Below are 22100 nucleotides of genomic sequence, written 5' to 3'. Positions count from 1 at the left end.
CAGATTTCCTCTTTTGCTTCCCTACTCCACTTTTTGATACAAAGTTTATAATTTGGGGATCAGTGTTGAGTTACATGGAAAGATGGTGTTACATATTTTTACTACAAGATATAACGTGCACTCTATCACCTTTCCTGTCCACAAACTTTTCCTGTGAACTTGCCAAGTGTCCCAACTGTATCTGTCAGTCCAACTCTTAATAATTCTCCACTTTACCAGAGACTGAAGACAGCAAAGGTGAAGGTTGGGGAGAAGACTAGAGCAATGAGGAGCTTCTGGTCAGGTGGCATGCTTTTGAATCTTCTGAAGCTAAGTGTGGAAGCTTCTGCATCAGGCAGGTACCCAGCTCATCTCCTCCCAAATCAGGGATTCTCAACCGTTTCTGTCATGGATCCCTTTTCGAAAAATGTTTTTGAATACATAAAATATATAAGATTGAAAAAGAAACCAAGAATTCTGAAATGAAGATGTAATCTTTTTCTTATAGAAGATCAGGACCTCCCCCACCTTTGAAATCTGTAGACCCTCCCTCTCCCCCCATCCCCCGCCAGAGTCCATGGATTTCAGGTTAAAAACTCCTGTCCTACACCTGCTACTGTAAACACCACTAATACTCACTTGTGTAGACCTCCCCAAAACTGCCACCAAAAGCAAGTGGCCACACTACAAGTTTAAGGAAATTGGTGCCAAGCATAGAACTACAACATTAAGATACTGATTTTAGTGATAGGAAATCAGTAGGCTTAGGACAATATGACAAACAAGAAAAAAGTATATAAAAAGTTCAAACAGTGTTAAGAACCACTAGATCATTATCCTTGACTTAATCATGCTCAAAATAATAATAGGTATATCTTGTCAAAGACTTGGGTTTTAAGCACCTAGTACAGTTCAAGTCCATCATTAAGTTTTCTTCTCTTCTGATTCTTGAACAATTTGTGACTTTTCCTTTAAAATTTTCTGATCTCGAGAATACTGTTCAAAGATTGGTTGATAAATATAGATTCCTCCAGCAACTCCAAGGACACATGCAAGAAACATTTGAGGGAAAGTCAATCTACCAAACATCTTATCAACAAATGCAGAAGACCACAAGGATGTTTTCAAAAGTTAAATGTGTATATCCGTGGAAATATCTTCAGATCTGTATACAAAAAAAGAAAATGGAAAATATTAATTTGGCATATCATCCTTTAATATTTTATGTACTCTTTGTTATTTTGGGAGACAATGGAGCTTGGCATGGTGTACTATCTAGAATGGCAAGTTTGATGGATAAATGATTTTTCTCATAAAACAAATTACATGGTCATTTCACTGTCATCAAATTTGGGGGAGAGAGAAATACCCATGGATTTCCATGTATTCACCTTTTCAATATTTCCAATCAAGGAATTTCATTCTTTAAAATTTTCTGAATTCTTATTACCTACCAGTGAAATAAAAATTCCTTTCCTTAGCATTCAAAATTCTTCACAATACAGTGCTATTCCTCCTTTATAAATTTGTCACATATTATTCCTTTGTTGTTCAGTTGTGTCCAACTCTTCATGGCCCCATTGGGGGTTTTCTCGGCAAAGATACTAAACTGACTTGCCATTTCCTTCTCCAGTTCATTTTACAGATAAAGAACTGAGGCAAACAGGGTTAAGTGACTTACTTAGAGTCACTCTAGTGTCTGAGACCAGATCTGAACTCAGGAAGATGAATCTTCCTGATTTCAGGCCCAGCAGTCTATCTACTTTGCCTTACATGTACCATATAATCTGCCTAAACTGTACTAACTTGTGGTCCCCCAAATATGTCCTGCTGCTCTTCACTTTCCCACCTCCCTGCCTCAGTTCATTATCATCTATGCTCAGAATGGTGAATTCCTATTCATCCTTTAAAGCCCAACTCAAATATCAACTGTTCCATGAAACCTTCTGTGATTCTTAATCTCCACCTCTTCCTCCTGAACTTCATATAGCATTTATACAAAATGCAGCTGCCCAGCTCACCTCTTCTCAGATCAGATTTTTAACCTCTGACATGGACCCTTTCTCAAAAAAATGTTGGTAAGAATCTCCTCTTGAACTTCATACAGCATTTTAATTTGTACCCTCCTCATGCAATACCGAACATCAAGGTTAGCTGGTTTGTCTTCTACACAGTCCTCCCTCCACCCCATCAAAAAAAAAACCAAAACAACAACAGTCAGTGAGGATAGGGGCCAGTGTCTCTTTATATTCTATTCCCCACATATATACCAAAACAATCTTCCAAAGGTAGAGGTCTGGGTCTGCTCACCCTCCAGTTAAAACCTTCGGTGGCTTCCCACTGCTGTAGTATAAAATAGAAACTCCTTAGCCTAGAATTTAAGGTCCTCTACAATGAAGGCAGTATAGCATAGAGGACAAAATAATTGACATGGACTAAGAAAAATCTGCATTCAAATCCCACCTCTGGCACTTATTACCTGTCTGACTAGAAGCTGGGCAAGTTATTTAACCTCTGTGGGCCTCATCTGTAAAATGAGAATAATATCTGTAATGCTTATTTTATAGGGCTGTAGTGTGAGGGTCACATGAGATAAAGTACACAACCAAAGTATTATATAAATGTCAGCTATTATCACCTGGCCTAGCCTGATTTTATATGATGCCCCTCCATAAACTCTTTTCCTGCCAAACTAGAATACTAGACATTTCCCAAATTTGAGATTTTATCTCCCATCTCCATTCCCCATTCAGTTCCTTGGGTTGTCAGCTCTGTCTCTCCAACCTTGCCAATCTTCAAAGATCAACTAGGGTGGCACCTTCTTCACGTAGCTTTCCTTGAGCCACCCCGGTTGTTAATGATCACTCTGGCTTCCAAATGCTTTGTACTTACTTACATAGATTTGGTAACCTCCTCACTATTAGAATGTCAGCTCCTTAAATGCAAAGTTTTTTGTCTAATTTTTTTTAACCTTGTATTCCCTGCACCTATCCCGGTGCCCTGCAAGGAGCAAATTACATTTGTTGCAATGAATTATCTAAATCCTGTATCTCCTCCAGCTCCTAGCAGCACCCTCCAAAAAGTGCTTACTAAATGGGTAAATGAATGAATAAATGACCAAATATGGATCTGGTGAGGGTCTTAAGCCTCCGTTAGAAAAGCAATGGCTTTTCCCCAAAAGTCCTGGGAAGCAAGAGACTTTTGTTCCCAACTCCAAGTAGGATGACTTCTAAGATTTATGAGATCTAGGGCTGGAAGGGGACTTAGAGATCATCTGGACCAGTAAAAGTGATGCAGACACTGAGGCCCAGAGAGGGCAAGTGATCTGCCCAGAGTCACACAGCTTGTAAGCGCCGGGCAAAGATTTGGTCCCGGGTCTTCCGCCTCCACCTGCCATTAGTCAGCTCCTCCCCGGGGTCCAGCCCCTCCGTGACTCGAGGGGCCACATGAAGTTAAAACTATTTTAAGAATCGTCTAGGCTCATCGAGAGGCTCAGAAGAAACCTCCTGAGCGGCTGCCGGCCGAGGGGCTCTCGTCTCCATCTGGGAACTGCCCCTCCATCGCTCCCGCGGGAGAAAAGCGAAAACAGGGCAGAGATGGCCCGCGGCCCCTCACCTTCCCTGAGCCTGAGGCCGCTCCGGGGTTACGACTCCTCGGGTACAGCGCAGAAGGCCGCTCCGGAAGGAATGTGGCACCTGGGCCGGGACTTAGAAGAAAATCCTCCAATTCCCAGGCACCCCTGCGCCCGTCAGCTACGGCGGCTCGAAGAGGCCAAGCAGAGCGAAGGGCGAAGTCACACGCTTCTCATTCACCTGGTGAGCCGCGGAGGTCTGGAGGGGCGCGCGGCCAGGAGTCAGGGCCGCTGTCTGGCTCGACCATGGAGCGGGCCAGGGGCAGCCTCTTCTTCAGGAGGCGCCGGAGCAGCTCCCCCGAGACGGTGAAGCTGAGGAAGAGAAAGTCTGTATTGTACAGCAGCCCCCCGGAAGGGCGCGCTGGGAGCCGCTTCGGTGAGGGAAGGAGGGAGGCGCGGAGCGGGGCTTGGGACGAGCTGGAGAACGGGGCACTAGGACCCAGAATGCCGAGCCCGCCACCGGGCTCCCGCTCTAACTCCTGGGAGAGCTTTTAAAGCCCCTCCACCGCCCTCCTCCCTCCGCTCCGACCCCTTTTCCGCATTGCTTATTATTTGTAATAACTGCGGATTGTTTCGCAGCGCGGGTGCCTACAGTGCCTTCCCTCCTCCCTTCCGCCCTCACGATCCCCAGCTCCCTCTCCCTCTCGAGCAGGAAGCTGGTCTTGCTCCCCTCCCCCCGCCCTCCGCGTTTGTTGTGTCTCTTTTGTAAACGTCCGGTCGGCGGGAAGCCGGGAAGGGCGCGGGAGCCCCGCACACCCCCGGGGCTCGCATGAGGGCCTGTGGTTTCCGTGGGGTGGGGAGGCCCTGGAGCCCACCTGGGAATGAGCCTCCCTCGCTTCAAACTCTTCCCCCACAGCCCCACCTTCCGGGCCCTAAAACCCTTCCACCCATCCGAGCTTAAGGCCTAGGAACGAACCGGGTCACCCTCCACACCGAGTGAAGTCGTCCCAATAGGCCAGTTCTAGGGGCAGCTGGGTGACCTGCCTTCCAGTCAAGAGGACCTGAGTTCAAATTCGGCCTCAGACAGTAGCTGTGTGACCCTGGGCAAGGGTCACACCCCAATTGCCTTAAAAAAAAAGTCCAGATCTAATAGGATAAAATTGAATAGGAATAGAATCTTGTTCATAGGTTCAAAAATAGGGCCCAAGGGGGTCCCTGAACTTGAATGGGAAAAAAATACATCTTTACTTAAATAATTGCTTTCCTTTGTAATCCTGTGTTTTATGCGGTTAGAAACATTTGGAAAAGGAGCCCATAACATCACCAGACTGCTAAGGGTCCAAGACACTAAAAAGTTTAAGAACACCCCGTCTGGTTCAGCCTCCCAAATTTGCAGCCAACGGGTTTGAGGAGGGGAGGTTGACCTGCCCAGTTAAGTTTTTAGGAACAGTCGAGCGCTAGAACTGTATTTCTGCTCCTCTACCTAGAAAGGAGGAAGCACTTTTTGGATTAGAGAGAGGGAACAGTAGGACCAGAGTAGGGTATGGCCCTATATAGCACTTCCTTCTTTCTTTCTTTCTTTTTCTTTAATTTTTAGGCAGTTGGGGTTAAGTGACTTGCCCAGGGTCACACAGCTAGTACTTGTCAAGTGTTTGGTCTGAGGCTGGATTTGAACTCAGGTCCTCCTGACTTCAGGGCTGGTGTTCTATTCACTGCGCCACCTAGCTGCCACCTTACTTCTTTCTTTCCCCTAATTGCAAAGACCTAGAGGGAAAAGTTGAGCCCATTCAAAGGAGAGGAAGGTGGTAATTGTAGCATACGTATCCTCTACAGCCAGACATCAGAACCTTAACAAATATGGAATCTTCATCACATTACTAGGAAACACTATGCCTGAATTCACAGAAGCAGAGAATAACTATAACTTCATCTAAGAGTTAGACTGGCAAAATTTATCTTTGTGTACCAGGCAAAGAGAGAATGGTGTAGGCTATACATGCTGTACTAGCCCCAGCAGTGTGGCACTGTGTCAAAGGGGAGGAGAATAAGAGAGACCTGGAATCCAGGTGACAGTCAAATTAAAAAAAGCAGATATCTCAGAGTAAGATCTCATGAGCAGACCAACGACATATCTACCTATAAGTGGTGTACTGCTGCGCTGTACATGTCCGGAGCTGTAGTGCCAAGTCCCAAGCAACTTATTAATAGATTTTTCCACGAAGAACTACATGTAGGAGTTGTTAACCCATTACATGCCAAACCAAAGTTTCTCTTTATGCAAATCACATGTATGAAATTGTATCTCCCCCACTATGTTTTCATTAGCATAAAATAATCCCAGAGAGGCACCTTCTTCCACCAATGCAGTTGTCAAGTTCTTCAACTTACAGTCTTAGAGAATGGCCTAGGGCAATGGGCTACAAATTTTTATGACTGCATCCCATCAGTAAAAAGTTTTTGATCACAAACCCTCAAAATGTATGTGCTGATTTTGGTATTGGCTATGTAAGTGGAGAAGAACCTAATGGGAAAGATGTTGTGGAAGTAATGATATTTGATCACTGGTTTGTTATGAGAGGTGAGGTAGAGGAGATAAGGATAAAACCTGTGTGACTAGAAGGATCATGGTACCCTCCACAGAAAAGGTTTGGAAGAAAGGTGACGTTGGGGTATGTATAATGTAATCACAAACCATTCATTTCTATTCATCCCTCTTTCCATTGTAAAACAAAAGCTCAATGGTAAGCTCATCAGCTGGGAGTTTGGGGCTGGATAGGTTATGACCATTCTCTTGGGAAGCTGGAAGGGGTGTGATGGGTAGTGTTTATGGGGTGCCGTAATGATAAGATTATCTCCCCATTGGTTGGTCACATATCCCTTTTGGATCAACTCAGTATAGCCCCCTTAAAGTTATTCCACAGGCCCCCATGGGGCCATGACCTTCACATTGCAGATCCCTGACTGTATAAGATTCACATAGTTACCAAATGGCAAGAGGCAAGACTTGAACCTGAAATCAGTTCTTCCTGACTGTCCACTGCTCCATGTTGTCTCTCATAACATTTTGGTATGTGTACAGACATGGTAGAGAACATCCTTTTTCAAAGCTCAATGGCACATAATGGTCTAAAATCATCTAGTGGGGTTCCTGGCCATTAGAGTTGGCAGGAATAGGAGTCTATTCTCTCCTAGGACCATCTCTAGGAAATGATCTTAAATGGGTGAGGCCAAGATCTCTAAGACTTAGACAAGGGCTGCTTACTAAAAATGCTTCAGTTGTATGGCTGTAGCAAAATAAGTTAGATTAAGGGGAAATTAACCTGTTTAACGTTGGTACCACAAATGTTCATTTTGCTTTCTCAGATCTTCTTGGTGAAAACATTTACCTGGTCTTGTTTACCATTTCTCTAAGAATACTTAACTGCTTTTTAGTCCAGACAAGCTTTGTTCCTGACGAATATTGGCAGTCTCTTGAAGTTGCACATCACATGGTTTTCAAATATCCTTTAGAGTTCTTTTTTTCCCCAAACTAAAAATGTTTTAGGTTTTATGCTCAACCCCTAATACGTGTTTGAAACTAATTTTCAGTTTTCTTATTTTTCTCTAATCCGCCTTTTGTACTTTTCTTTAGGGGCAGTGTTGCTTCAATAAGCATTCAGTAGTAATCTCTTAAGCACCAATATGCTGCATGTTGTGGAAGGATACTGAGTAGAAAATATGCTATGGACCTTTGGTGGCTTGGAGTCTGGATAGTGAAGGGGGCTTTTCCTAGAATTCCAATTAAAAAAAAGGGGAAGTATTTTGGCCTGAGTGCTTTTTGAATCATTGTTAAAAAACAAAGAATGTGCTTTTTGAAATTTGAGATGAGAATTGAATAGGAAAAGTATTTTATACTTTTATATTATTTGTCATTTTGTCCTTAATATTATTAATTATGGTTATTTGACCTGGGAATGGGTTGAAGGTTTGAGAGGTTACTCTTACCCCTTAATCTTTGCAAGCATTTATAAGATTCTGTATCTCTTCGCAAAGGATAGTGTCCAGTTGCTGGTAAGTTTAAATAAAAGTAACCAGGCTATTTGTTACTGCTGGGTTTATTTCATTTTGCTGTAACAGATCATATAGCAAGCAAAATATTAATATTTGCACAATGTAAGTTTGTTTCATTGCGATTCAGTGCTGTGGAGCTGGGTATCATAGGTCAAGATCATAGCTGTGAGGTCCTTGGTCCCAAAGACCTGTGACATATTAATCACTCTATAGGTGTAGCATCTAATATAAGATTCAGTATAGGCCAGCCCTGTGTAAAGAAAACCTGATTTTAAAACCCCAAACATAAAGAGCTTCACAGTTTACATAGGAGTTGCCTCACAACAAACCCTGATAGATAGGAACTGCAAGTATTATTGCCATTTTATAAATGAATTAACTGAAGCTCAGAGAAGTTGTAACTTGTCTCATCACACTATCTGTAAGTGTCAGAACAGGGACCAGACAGTTCTTGTGACTCTGAAGTTCATTGTTCTTTCCATTGTTTCTCATAAAGTATACACAAATGTTTTGCAAAAGGCTGTATAAATAAATGTAAGATAATATTTACAAAAGTTGTCACCACAGATAGTGTTTTCCCAATGATATTTTTTAACTTAGGAGAAAAATTTTAGCTAGGAGTTATTGACAGTTGAAGGTAAAAACACCTCTGGAATTTTAATGGAAAAACAATTCGATTGACAAAAGTTAAACATATATATGGCTTTTCAGAAATATATTAGTTATATAAAAAGGAACAAAAAAACCTGACAAGTGTTATTCTTCTGAGTGATTACTATGTATATAGCCTTATAACTGGCTAGTTCAAAGTTTATTAAAGAGCCAAATCACAGATTTCTAAGTGATTGATGAGTTATGAGGCTTTGGTAGGAATTGTTATTTTGACCAAAAATATGATTTTGAAAACTTAAGAGAACCCTTTATTTTGACCCTTATTTCAAATAATTGCATTATTAAAAAACTAAATATTCTTCCCAAATGGTATATACAATAATCAAGTGGCTAACATTGCTTATAATTTTGAGTTACCTTTTTATTAGTCACTAATATAGTAATGGCCAAGGATGAATGGACTACAGTCTGCATTGTTGGAGAGTGCCCTTTTAATAAGATCACAGCTGCATCAAAGTGCTAAGTACTAGCTATCCAAACTTAATATTTAAATGATAGTCCTTATATAATTCTTCATTTTTATGCCTTTCATCTGGTAAATTATGTAAACTCTCTTAGCGGTAGGTCAGATTTGGCACTTAGGATGCCAATTGAACCAGTGTTTATAGCTGCTTTTTTCATTTTGTACAACAGACTTTTATTTTTCTCTTTTTGCTTTTTTAGATTTGGGTTCCCAGGCTTGCCCAAGCACTTCTGTCTGCTGTAGCAGATGTGAAGCTTTACTCATTGATGAGGCAACTAGAAAACCAAGAGGTGGCAAAATGGGTGGTATGTCTTTCCCTAAACTCTTTAAAACTGCATGTTAGTTGATTGATTGATATGGGCATAAATTATATAGAAAAAGAGCTAGAATTCTGTTGTTACAAGTACCCATTAACAATTTCAGTAATAATATCTAGGATTTATATAACACTTTAAAGTTTGCAAAGTGCTTTATGTTGTCAGTTTGATCCCTACAAAAACGTGTAGATATAGGTGCTATTATCATCCAAGTTTTACAGATGAAGAAACAAGCAAACAGAGGTTAATTGACTTGCCCAGAGTCACACAGCTATTAAGTGCCTGAGGAAGAATTCAGATTCAGGTCTTTCTGACTCCAAGCACAGCATTCTACACACTGTACCGTGTGTGTGTGTGTGTGTGTGTACACATATGTACACATGTGCATAAATGTATGTTTTTATTTGCAGCAAACAATTCATGTAATTATGTAGATGGTCTTGAAACCTGTCATTACAAACAGTTGCTGCATCTCCCTTCCTCTCAATCCTTTTTTAAGGGATACTCAGCCTACTGTTACTACTGCTAACTACTGAAAATATAATATTTTAATAAAACTACAGGCACTTTAACTCAAAATTCATAGAATCTTAACATTTAGAGCTAAAAGGGACCTTAAGCATCTTATAGTCCATCCCTACTATTCTAAAGATGATGAAACTGAAGCCCAGAGAGGTTGAGGGACTTGCCTAATACCACACTGCTAAGTAGCAAAGTCAAGATTTGAAGACAGGACCTCTGGTGCCAAATCCATTGTTCTTTTCTTTATACCCAAGTTGCCTTACTTCATTCTCATTCTTTTTAAAAACCATTAAGTAAAGGGTTTGAGGAATTTACTAATGTTCTTGTTTTTTTGTTTAGGTATCAGTCCTCTCCACAGGAAAGAACAATACTAAGATTTTCCCCCAAAGCTATGTATAGGTTTAGGAAATAATCAAGGTCCACTGTGTCCTGTATTCAATTTTCATGTATCTCTAAAGACTGTAGTCCATTTTAGACCATTTTCAAATTATAGTTTCAGTATTAAAGGCCTCAAGATTGTTTCTTGATTTTTTTCCCCTCTTCCCTGTTTCTTTCTAGTTGGTTATTAAAAATGGGTCCAGGTCTCAAATACTAAACATAGGGGTCTACTCAGAACTAGAAAAACAACAGAAAGAGCCAAAATATTAGAGCTATTAATGCTTACAATCTGATTTATGGAACATGGCTTGAGGATGCCTATAGATGCATATTACATATTGCCAGAAAACTACCCACTATATTTTATAAATTTAATTTTGGGGAAAGAGAAAGGTACAAGTCAAATGAGTTACTATAAAGATACAAGAGGTAAGCATCCCTATGCCTTAAAAATCATCTGTTTAGGGCAACAAGGTGGTGCAGTGGATAGAGCTCTGGCCTTGGAGTCAGGAAGACCTGAGTTCAAATGCAGCCTCAGACACCTGACTCTTACTAGTTGTGTGACCCTAGGCAAGTCATTTAACCCCAATTGCCTCACCAAAAAGCAAAAAAAAAAAATTAATCTGTTTAGCATAGAACTATTTAGCATAATTTTTCACAATTAAAAAAGATTGTGTTCTTTCCTCTATTCTCCCCATGTATTCCCAGCTGCAGAAGATGAAATTTACATAGCATGATTACAATTTGAATTTTTTCTTTTTCCTCCAAAAAACCTAAAAAGTAAAGAAAGCTTATTTATTATGAATAAGCTGATAGTATAAACAGTAACATAGCATAATTGTGAAAACAGTTAATTACTAAAATTAGTGTAGAGTTCAATTCAGTCATGTAACCTTAGCATTAGGATTTTAGTACATAGACATTTCCATTTCTCAGGCAAATTGTGCAATAATTTATTGATTATTTTTAGGAAATCTGACTGAATAATTCTTATAAAAGTTGAATATATTTGAACTATCAAAATATTTTTAAAAATGAATTAATGGAAGCATCATAACACTTTGATTAGGAAATGATACATCTGAATAATTTTTAAACATTATTGTACACACTAAGAGAGCTTTTTCTGTTGGGTCTTCTCTTGGTGAGGAAGACCTTTAAATTTCTCCTTCTGATTTCTCCAGGATCATATAAGCACCTGGAAGTATACAACTAGTTTATTCCCTAGTGATACTTTTGGAAATGATAAGTAACTTTAATTTTTATAAAGCTTTATTATTTTAAATTTTATATAATGAATCCATTTAACTGTTGCCAGTTTAACACTTATCTGTCTTCAGAATCGAAACACAGTGTCCCATTTAAATAATCACATTTCGGGGTCATAAAGCAGTTAGGCTTTAACTATTTCATAAGATTATTTAGCATTCCAGTAAATCTTGTACATTTGGTAAAAACGAAGCCAAGTGTATTGTAGATCACTGATCAGAAATCATTCAACAAGTATGTATTAAGTATGTGCCAGGCACTGATAGAACTTGCCCTCAAATACTAGTAATGTCTGTATCTCTGAGGAGAAATTCAGAGTTTTAGAGGTTTACTATCATTAAGGAATTATCTTTATTGAGCTTATCTACATGATACAGCTGGACTTGTGGATTAGTAAAAGTTACCTGAATGCGTACAGGAGCTTGGTAAATTCTGTGGGTTTCTTTTTAAGCATTCTATTCGGTAGGTTTCCACTTAATCCCAGCTCTGCTACTTGCTTTCTGTATGACCATGGGCAAGCCATTTTGCTACTCAGGGCCTTGGTTTCTTCATTTGTAAAACAGCAAGTTGAACTTAAGTTCTCTTCCAGTTTTAAATCCTGTGATCTATGAATATTGAATGTGGATACTTGCTTAATATCAGCTAAATGATGCCATTTGCTGTAGTACCGTAGAATCGTGTGCTTGTTTTCAGTAAGAAAGGATTTAGCAGCACCTTTTCATTGCCTCCTCCACACACCATTGCATGTAATTGTTCTTAGTTCTTTTGCCAGCTGTGCTCTTGGTTTACATGGTATTGCTGTACCAGAACTCTCACAAACACCATGGAGACTGTTCTCACCATCTTTGCTCTTTTCTACTACCCATTGGAAGGGTCAAAATCTGTGAACAGGTGAGGCAGTCTATTTTAATTAGACCTTTGGACACTGGAAATACCAAATATAGCAATTTGTTATTAAGTTCCTCTCTCCTGCTGCAGTCCTGAAAACAACAAAACTGCTATCTTTGCTGTATTCACAATAAGCACTGATTTTCATCAAGTGCCTTCTCCCTGCTGGAATTATTTTATATTTACTAATCTGCACATATGTTGTATTCCTTGAGTAGAAAGAAAATTTTTTTGAGATCAATGACTATATCATTTTTTAAAATTTCTATGCCTAGTAGTGCTTATTAAATATTTGTCGAATTACATTGAATTGAATTATTGGTGTATCCAAAATGATTTATTCTTCAGACGTTCATTGTACTGTCAATAAATTCTGTTGGATTGGAAACTTTAACAATTTACTTCCAAATCAAAATCTCATATATTCTGGTAGTGTCACTGCTTACATTGCATTACCTAACTATTGTAATTGTAACATTTTTTTAACTTGTTACTAATTTCCAGAGTTGTTTTCAGTACTGAGGAAAGGATCTTTTTTTGTGTGTGTGAGGCAATTGGGGTAAGTGACTTGCCCAGGGTCACACAGCTAGTAAGTGTCAAGTATCTGGTCTGAGACCCGATTTGAAGTCAGGTCCTCCTGACTCCAGGGCCAGTGCTTTATCCACTGCAACATCTAGCTGCCCCAGAGAAAGGATTCTAAGTGTCCTTCCACTGTCTGCTTTATGAGACCTTTAGCGCCTTTGATCAGGAATGTTTTTTAGAAGGCTAATGACAGAATGAGACACATTTTTGGACATGGCCAATGCAAGAATTTTTCTTAACTATACATATTTGTTACAAGGCTTTGGCTTTTCTTTTTTCTTTTCTTTTTTTTTCAATTGAGGTGGAAGATGGAAGGAAGGTAAAAATAAATGTTTAATTGAAAGATCAGAATGAAAGTTATAGTTGACTTAGGGAAAAAATAAATTTAATAATTGTTATCAGCCATATTTGTATATTTTGTAAACTAGACATTAGCATTAAAACATGGGAATAACTTTATTAAAAAGAAGAAAACATAATCAGTTTCAATATCCTTTGTATATCACAATTTGAAAAATAATTAACTTTTAAAATAGAGAAATATATTAGAACTTTGACACATTTTACTCGTTTATAGTTTTATGTACTCATCCCTGGTAGCACTTGCCTTCATTATTCGTCCAACGGCTGTCATTCCATGGGTACCTTTGCTCTTTATACATTTCTGGCAAGAGCAGAAAAAACTTGATCTTGTTCTACAGCATTTTATACCTGTTGGGTAAGTAACCTTTAAAATTGTCTATCAGTTTTTGTAACTCTGAATATACATTATGAGTAGGATTTTAATTACCTCTTCCAGACTTGTTCAGTATTTTTTGAAGGCAGTGAGAAATATTATAGTCCAAGAAAGCAAAAAAAAGTCAACAGTTTAGTCATGCTACCTTATCATGATTCCGTAAATATTGTTTACATAAAAGGTTTCTCTTTTATGTCATCCTTATTAGAATTTGCCTCATTCAGTATTAATTCTTAAATGATCATTTAAAACGTCTCATTAAACATGCTGAATCAGTATTATTATTATCGGTAGCAAGCTGAAAAGGCTTGTAAGCAAATAGCCTATGGGTGAGTTGGGTCACAGTGGGCATTTCTTGTATTAATCAAAGTTGTTTTGAGTTCTCTTCAGGTCATCTAACATACTGTTACACCTAACCTATTAAGGATTGCCTAACAACATAATGAACATACTCTTAAATATTTTGAGCATGTCATTTATAAAGGTATTAAATATTTCCAGACCCCAAATATGCCTGCTATATATTATTCTATGCCATCCTCGATACACACTGAGATATTGATAATGTTCTGAGACATAAACTTTGAGGGCAGAAGACAGACTAGTTCTACACCCAATTATAACCAATTTTAAACTTAGCTTAAAAAAAATTGAAGAAAATGAACCTCAAAATGTCAGATCAAAGGCAGTTTTTTAATTTGAAAATATTTATTTGATATTATAGCAAAGCAGTATGAAAGGGTTTAATGCAAATATGTTAGGAAACTTACAATTGCAAATATTTGATTTTTAGTAGATTCAGACTAAAGCAAATGATCACTTTTTTTATCTACTTTTTTTCCAGGCTAGTCACTTTGGGTTTTTCTTTGATAATTGATCGTATATTTTTTGGTCAGGTGAGTCTAAATGTATTAGTAGCTATCTGAAATTTAGTCCAATCAAACCTGGATTAACAAGAATACTCAATCATAATATCTTTCTGCCTTCAACTTTGAAGACAAAAAAATAGAAAGAAAAACAGCTGATATGGACTTACTCAAAAAAATAACTTCCAGAGTATGCTCTAGGGGCCAGTGCAATTCAGTCCACTAGCTTATAATTTAACACAGTTCCTGCTCAGTAGATTTAGCAGTCTTTAGTGGATGAATCAGTCAGAGAAGTAGACTAATGTTTTCTATTTTTAGCAAAAAAGGTTAAAAATAAAAGATTATTTAATAACTTACTCATCCAGAAAATTAACCAAATCACCTCATCCTCATTCTGCTTAATCAGTTATTAGATTTAAATGACATCTAATTATTAGTTATTTACTTTCACTTCCTTAGAAACATCATGTATACATGCTGTAAGAAAGCACAGTGATTCCATTTAGTTAAAGTACATGGCATATCTCCATACAAAATAATCCTCAGTCCTCTGCAGTTCGCTTCCACTGTACCTGCAGCGGCACAACAGAAAAGGGAATGAAAGGTGCTGAAATCAGTTTTTCAGACTGTCCATAAGCATTCATTTGACTGTTGGTATTCTAAATAGATCTTTTTTTCTGATACCTGAATCAACATAATACTGGACAAGTGGAATCATCTCAGTCTTCACATTTTCATGGAGCTAAATGTAACAAGAAGCTTCATGGGATAGTTAAATAATGTTATACTGCCATGCTTATTATGAGCATTTGCAAAAAGACTGCCATGAAAATAACTATAACTTATGTACCACCATGTGTTGCAGATGTCGAAGAGTAGAGAAAGTCTATTAAAAAAGTTAAGACCCTCAAAATTAAACCAATATATACTTTAATTACTCATTTACTTCAATGCAAAAGTGGCCCTAAGAGAAGACAGCAAAAAATGTGTTGGAAATGTGACTCTCTATTAAGACACAAAGAGGTCAGAGGCTTGTAAACCACAGAACCTTTTTATCCATATATGATGGATACTTCATTTAAGAAAAGAATCTGGAAGTGGTAAATGGCTTTTAAAAAATTAAAATGATTACATTTTAATATACAGGAGACAACTACTTAGTGATGTGGGTGCGAATCATTTCAGAATCAATTAGCAGTCTGACTGACTAGTTGGGCCATCAACTTAGTAAAGCAAAGGTCAAAACCAATATTAAATTAGAAGACAAAATTAAAAGAGCATACAGCAAAGATACCTCCCACCTGACCTACTGAAATAAGCTTATTAATAGTGAAAAATGGAAAATGGATAAAGGACGTCAACGATGACTCTCTCACAGTTTCCTAAGGAAGTTTAACCTAGTGTTAACTAGTCACTACAATAAGGTAGCCAGTTTAAGAAGCCACCTCAGCTAGGAAAAAATGTGATCTCCTGGCAGGCAGAAAGATTTGGTAGCCAATAACAGAGAGGTTTGGAATATAAATTCATTTGTAAAATCTTACAAAGGCTGATGGCTTGGAAGATTGTGGACATTTCCATTTCATAAAACATTGAGAATTAGAGGGAAAAGCAAGTCAACAGAAACTTTGGGAAGTGACTTAAGGAAGCCAAATCGTCATGAGAACAGTTAAGAATGAAATTGGGAGGACAACAGATGAAAAATGGAAAAGTTCCATTAAGGTTTCAGCAACGAACTTATTTCTCCAGCAGTGACGCTGAAACTGCAACATTTGGACTCAGAACATCATAGTCCTTGAAATGCTGCTGCATTAGAGAGGAGAAACAGTACTACAGAAAAGGGAAATGGAAAGAGAAGCTCTAACAAATCAAATATGCAGAGAGGTTTGTTCTGGAGGTCACACAGTATTGAGGGTGTCAAGAGATTGTTTCTCAAGATGCCAGAAAGAGGGCAATGCTAAATGCTGGGGGGACATCGTAATCATTATTATTGCTGGAAAAAAATATGACTGAGACTTTATCAGCACTATGGAGTCCTATGCCTACCTTCTTATTTCTATAAAAATTCATGAGAATAACCTGCACATATTTTGAGGACGTCCCTCATAAAGTATAAGGAGGGAAAATTAGACTTTTGTAATGATATTCTATAGTAGATGTCTTTATAGACAAACAGTTGACTGAAAGGTGAAGAGAACATAAGATCCTGCTATGCGTATTATTTGTTGACTATTAAAAATTATTTCATTCACTGAAGCAAAACACGGTCCTAATGGCTTTCCTCCAATCTTGTAACTGTTAAGGAAATGTTAAAATTATTCAAGTTTTTCTAAAAGATACAAAACCAGAGATAACTTTATTTAACAACACTCTGGTATCAAGGGAGTCATAAAACAGATAGCTGTATGCTTACCAAAAATGCTGGACACTAGCATGGAATATGTCCAAAGCAGAGCCCCAAGGGAAGATTACATGTAGATGATACAGCCTTCTGGATGCATTTGTTGTGCTGATTGCATCAAGCTCAGCCCAGTTATTCACACAGGAAAAACCCAGTGGATGAAAAATGCTTATTTTTCAGACTGAATACATCACTACATTTGTCTTCAACACTATAGCAGATGGCAAAGAACCTAACCCAGAATTGAGTTGGGGGAAGATAGTGGACTGGATTTCATTTGGGAAATTGTGTAGTGCTTTTAATGACCCCAAGCTTCTCCCTGAAACAAAAACCCAACTTTTTAACATCAGTATTCTTCAGAGATGCTGTTACTGCAAATCATGGAATTGTGGATCAACCAAAGGACAATAGAAAGATGCCTGATGAACATGAATAAACTGTAGCATGTTACCAATGAATTATGCACAAGAGTGGTGTAAGTCATTTCATCAAAAGACTAGGAGGTGGGCTGGTTTTATAATAAGAGATAACTGACAAGTGGACAGCCCACACACACAATGTCAGGACCTCTAGAAGATTGCTCCCCTACTCATCAGGGTGACCCCCACCTTTGGAGGATTTATGGGAGGATATGGGCAGCTGTACAAGATAAAGAGTAGATAGGTTGCAGTCTTCACCATGGAAAGGGGAGTACCCACATCAGTGAGAGCACAGATCCACATAAGTATGACACACACACACCATAAGTATGTTATTTATATATGGTCTAGTGAAGATCATTACTAAATATTAATATTTTGGTATAGATATTACAAATACAAATTTAGGAATTCTTTTAGGCAAAATTTTACTGGAGGCCAATTAATGCCTCCAAAATAAGTGTGCCTATATTCTCTGAATCTCTAAAGCACAGTTTTCAAAATGGCACATTAGTTTTCAGGCCACAAAAATAAAGATTTTGAAGACATCAATAATAGTTAAGAACGATTACTCATCATAGTAATTAGGTATAAACACAGAACTAGTTTTTGGATAACAGCATCCTAGAAACTATTCCTTCATATTTTTAAAATGTAATAAATGAACTTGATACTTCATATTGGTCCACATTGTGTCAGATCCTGAAATGCTCAGAATTCACAGAGCTCTGATATATTTCTAACACCTATTTTTTCTCTTCAAATATTTCAGTGGACATTTGTTCAACTTAATTTTTTAAAGTTTAATGTGCTAAAGAACTTGGGTAAGTTTTATGGATCTCATCCGTGGCACTGGTATGTCTGTCAAGGAGTCCCAGTTATCTTAGGCCCTCATCTACCCTTCTTTATTCACGGATGCTTCCTAACCCCAAGGAGATATCGGATACTTTTAGTGGCTGTAGTATGGACAGTGCTGGTTTACAGGTAAGAGTTTATTTTTTCTTGCTCTGTTTAAAAAATACAAACAAGGGAAGAATGTGCTCCATCACGTGGCGAATAAATGGATCATCTTTTAACGATTCATTAATGCTCAGGTTAATCGGGGATTGTTTAGTCATTGAACCAGGGAAGATGATTAAGTCATTTCTTAATGCTATGAACAGGTAATGGCCCCAGAAATGAGAAGTTTCTTACCAAAGATAACTCATTAATTTAATTGAAATTTCTTCTACTGCCTAAAATCACATTTAGCATTTTGTAATATGGAAACACTTATAAATTATAATAGATATCAGAATTAGAGCATAATGAAAAAGAAGCTCATCACCAGATTTTCCAGAAGGCTAGATTTTTGGCTCAAAGCAATTCTTTTTTTTGGTTTTGTTTTGTTTTCTTTGCTAGGCGGTGGGTTAAGTGACTTGCCCAGAGGCACACAGCTAGTAAGTATCAAGTGTCTGAGGCTCGATTTGAACTCGAGTCCTTTTGACTCTAGAGCCAGTGCTCTATCTACTGTGCACCTAGCTGCTCCTCAAAGCAATTCTTGAAAACCATCTACAAAGTCATATTGGGGCCACAATCTTTATCACTGGTGGAAGTGCACACACCCGTGAGTTTTAGTATATTCAAATGTAGCATCTGGAGCTCCCTCCTTACACATGGGTCCCCTGAAAGCTACCTCAGTTCCTACTGAAAACCATAGCTCACAAGTCTCTACCAGTGTTTCTTTACCAATCACTAGTAAAGCCATTTTCTTAAACAACAAAGCAAATAAGTAACAATAATTACTTTCCCCACCTCCATACACATGAGTGTCCTTTTTAGGCAGCTACATGGCCAAGTGGATAGACTGCTGGGCTTGGAGTCAGGAAGCTCTAAGTTCAAATGCAGCTTCAGACATTTACTAGCAGTGTGACCCAGGGCAAATCGCATTAATATGTCTGCCTCACCTTCTTCAACTGTATGGAGATAACTGCACATATCTCTCATAATTGTTATCTCAAGTAAGCTAACATTTGTAAAGCACTTAGCACAGTGTGGGAACAAGTATGACCAGAGATTATAAGATCATAGTTTTTATGCTAGAAGAGACTTTGGATTTCATCTAGTCTAAATCTTATATTTTATAGAGTAGGAACTTTTCCAAGGTTACGTAGGTAGTAAATAAGAGATCTGGTATTGAACTCAAGTCCTTTGACAATGACTGCAGCATTTTTTCCACTATATTATTGCTGCCTCTCCTACATTGAATAGACATACACATAAGGAACACGTGTGGCCAGGGAACACATGAAATGGGCAGCTCACATCTCTAACGCTGCTACTTTTCGTATAATGTTCTGTGGATACAGAGCCACCGATGTCCTCTGATAGTAGACTTGCTAAGATGCTCTGCAGTGGGCATCTTGGCAGCTATTGCTTTTTGATGCCATCTGCTGAAAGGCAGAGGGGCATATAAACTGTTTTAGGTTTGATGCCCCATCCCTGAGCCTCAGGAGCTATTTCAGCTGTTCTATATAAAATATGAACACCAGCCAGTTGCACTTAACTAGCTGGAGAAGCCGTTAGGCATTTAAACCTGTCTTTTGAATACACTCTGCTTCTGTCTCACCTGCTACTCACTTACCCTAAGGTACTATATTTCTGGTAGAACATCCCTTTCAGTTTCTTTCCATTTTTATATACCAATTGTGGTTGATGCAAATCCCACCCTGGGGGTAAGGGTAACACTGTAGTAAGTTGGATAGAGCTCTGATCTCTGCTAGTAATAAAATTACTAACCTCTCTACAGAAGAATAATTGCTGTTTAATGTGGAAAATATAACAAATATCCAATGCATGTTAATTTATGTGATATGATTCTATTTGTAGAGGCAGTATGTTAGCTAATAGAATGCTGGATGTGGAGTTAGAAAAACCTGTGTCCAGATTACAGTTTCAGACACTTAACTAGATGTGTGACTCTAGCTAAATCACATAACCTCTCAGGAAATGAGGTGGTTAGATTAGATAACTTTTAGGGCCTCTCCAAATCTAAAAAATCTGTGTTCCTGTGATGACTTTTTTTTTTGGTCCAATTTCAATACAAAGTATTTTATGATTCAACATAAACACAAAATGTTTTAGAATTTTGTATTGCTAATGTATCATTGGTTTAATAGAATTATGATTTGTTTTCTGTAGCATTTAAGTGTATTTATTCCTCAATATATTATTTACTGTAAGAAAGAATATTTAAAGCCTTCTGTAATATTTGTTTTGTTACAGCTTGTTGAGCCACAAAGAATTCCGGTTTATCTATCCAATTTTACCATTTTGTATGGTATTTTGTGGTAAGTACTTTAATTATGGAAACTATCATTTACCTCCAAAATTGTTAAAAAGTCATGCTTGACAAATCCCATCAAACTTTAAAATACCATTCCTTTTTTTTTTTTAAACAGTGCATAGAAATTACCTCTTGTTTTTGTTGCAGTCGTTTCAGTTGTATCTGACTCTTCCTGACACCATTTGGGGTTTTCTTGGAAAGATTCTGGAGTGGCTTACCATTCCTTCTCCAGCTTATTTTATATGTGAGGAAACTGAGGCAGACAAGGTTAAGTGACTTGCCCAGGGTCACATAGTTGGTAAGCATCTAAGGCCAGATTTGAACTCGGGAAATTAGTCTTCCTGACTTCAGGCCCTGCACTCTATACACTATGCCACCTAACTGCCCTAATCATCGTTTACCACAATTAATCCCTTTTACTTCAGTATTATCAAATCAGAATAGCTTGTGCATTATCATCTTGTGCCTGTACCTCCCAGTACACACACATACATATGAATATGTACATATACAGAAGACACCTATAAATTAATCTAAACACTATTTCCTCTTATTTCATTTTTATCCAAGCATTATCATCTTGTACAAACCATTTTGATTTAATAATATTGATATAACAGGACAGTGTTCAAATTCATTTGTTTATAGCAAACGAGATCTGCACACATAGAGTATACATAAACTAGCCAGTATCTCTTAACATGCAACTTCTAAGTTTATGAAATGATGGGGCTCTCTCTCACCAAACAGTAACAGAAATGTACACATTGAATTTGTCTTTTTAAAAAGTTTGAGCTAAGATATATTTTAATAAAGAAAAAAAAACCTTTATATTAAGTGCTGTTGAAGCCTGCTTATGTTTTTCCAACACATAAAATATTTATTCTTTAAAGATTAAATCTAATGTACATTTGCAATTTTTAAAGTTATTCATTCCTTTGGTTATATTTAAATAAGTGTCTGAACTGTATTGAATATTTAACTTACTATAGAAATCATCATTTATCTATAAAACTGCTTTTCACTCCAGTTTTCCACTAGAGATGTAGTACTTGCTTTACCTATGACTTCTAACATTCCTATTTTTAAAGGATCATATTGAAGCCTATCCAAACTATTTTTATAAACTAGGAATAATTCTGAACTGGTTATTTTTGGGCTTTTCTTTAACTGATGCAGAGTTTATTTCACAATAATTGTTGATCCTTTTCAGATATTGTGAAAGAAGAAAAGCACTTGGATTGGGAGCTGGGGAGACTTCAAAGTAGGCAGCTGTTATGCTCAAAACTGTTTTTAAAAAATCCAAGGCCAGAATTAAACTGCCTCATTATCTGTGCAACAGTTTGGTTAAGAGGTCTTCAGAGCTCATTCTGACAAAGTCTGACAAATTCTCCTATGTAGATATACAGCTGTTAATCTTTGTAGGTACCTTGTGACCACAGGTAATGAGACTAAATCCACAAGTCATCAACAGTCCAACTTATTACTCACATCTCATATAAATATAGTGAGCACTCAGAATCCCCTACTCCTAAGCAGATGTGTATCTTAGGACCTATATAGAAATTTGCTGATTTGGTGGTCTATTTGCAAATGGTCAGACTGACCTTATCCAAATGTGGATAACTCTAAAACTGACTTGCAGAGTTTGAATGGTCGATTAGA

The 22100-nt window shown here is 37.8% G+C and overlaps 2 protein-coding genes across 2 annotated transcripts in view; one reads left to right on the top strand and one right to left on the bottom strand.

Moving 5' to 3' along the window:
• Positions 1–699: 699 nt before the first annotated feature.
• On the bottom strand, positions 700–3700 carry PIGBOS1 (PIGB opposite strand 1). The gene is made up of 2 exons (XM_020981318.2): positions 3595–3700; positions 700–1144 (listed from the first exon to the last, which is right to left on the bottom strand). Exon 2 carries the CDS (start codon positions 1066–1068, stop codon positions 904–906), a length of 165 nt encoding a protein of 54 aa, XP_020836977.1. The 5' UTR covers positions 1069–1144; positions 3595–3700; the 3' UTR covers positions 700–903.
• A 59-nt stretch (positions 3701–3759) lies between these two features.
• The window catches only part of PIGB (phosphatidylinositol glycan anchor biosynthesis class B), a 28733-nt gene continuing 10392 nt past the window's right edge, over positions 3760–22100 (top strand). Inside the window, exons 1-9 of the mRNA XM_020981284.2 lie at positions 3760–3986; positions 6914–7049; positions 7483–7600; positions 8936–9040; positions 11982–12112; positions 13269–13409; positions 14272–14323; positions 17883–18094; positions 20375–20439. Of these exons, the coding sequence (XP_020836943.1) occupies positions 3857–3986; positions 6914–7049; positions 7483–7600; positions 8936–9040; positions 11982–12112; positions 13269–13409; positions 14272–14323; positions 17883–18094; positions 20375–20439 (1090 nt within the window). The 5' untranslated portion in view covers positions 3760–3856. The remainder of the gene's footprint in view (positions 3987–6913; positions 7050–7482; positions 7601–8935; positions 9041–11981; positions 12113–13268; positions 13410–14271; positions 14324–17882; positions 18095–20374; positions 20440–22100) is intronic.

Source organism: Phascolarctos cinereus, unplaced genomic scaffold, assembly GCF_003287225.1.
Source record: "Phascolarctos cinereus isolate Bilbo 61053 unplaced genomic scaffold, phaCin_HiC Scaffold_3;HRSCAF=262, whole genome shotgun sequence".
NCBI classification, from domain to species: Eukaryota; Metazoa; Chordata; class Mammalia; order Diprotodontia; family Phascolarctidae; genus Phascolarctos; species Phascolarctos cinereus.
The sequence above is the reverse complement of the archived record's forward strand: the minus strand, read 5'-3'. Positions and strand labels throughout refer to the sequence as shown.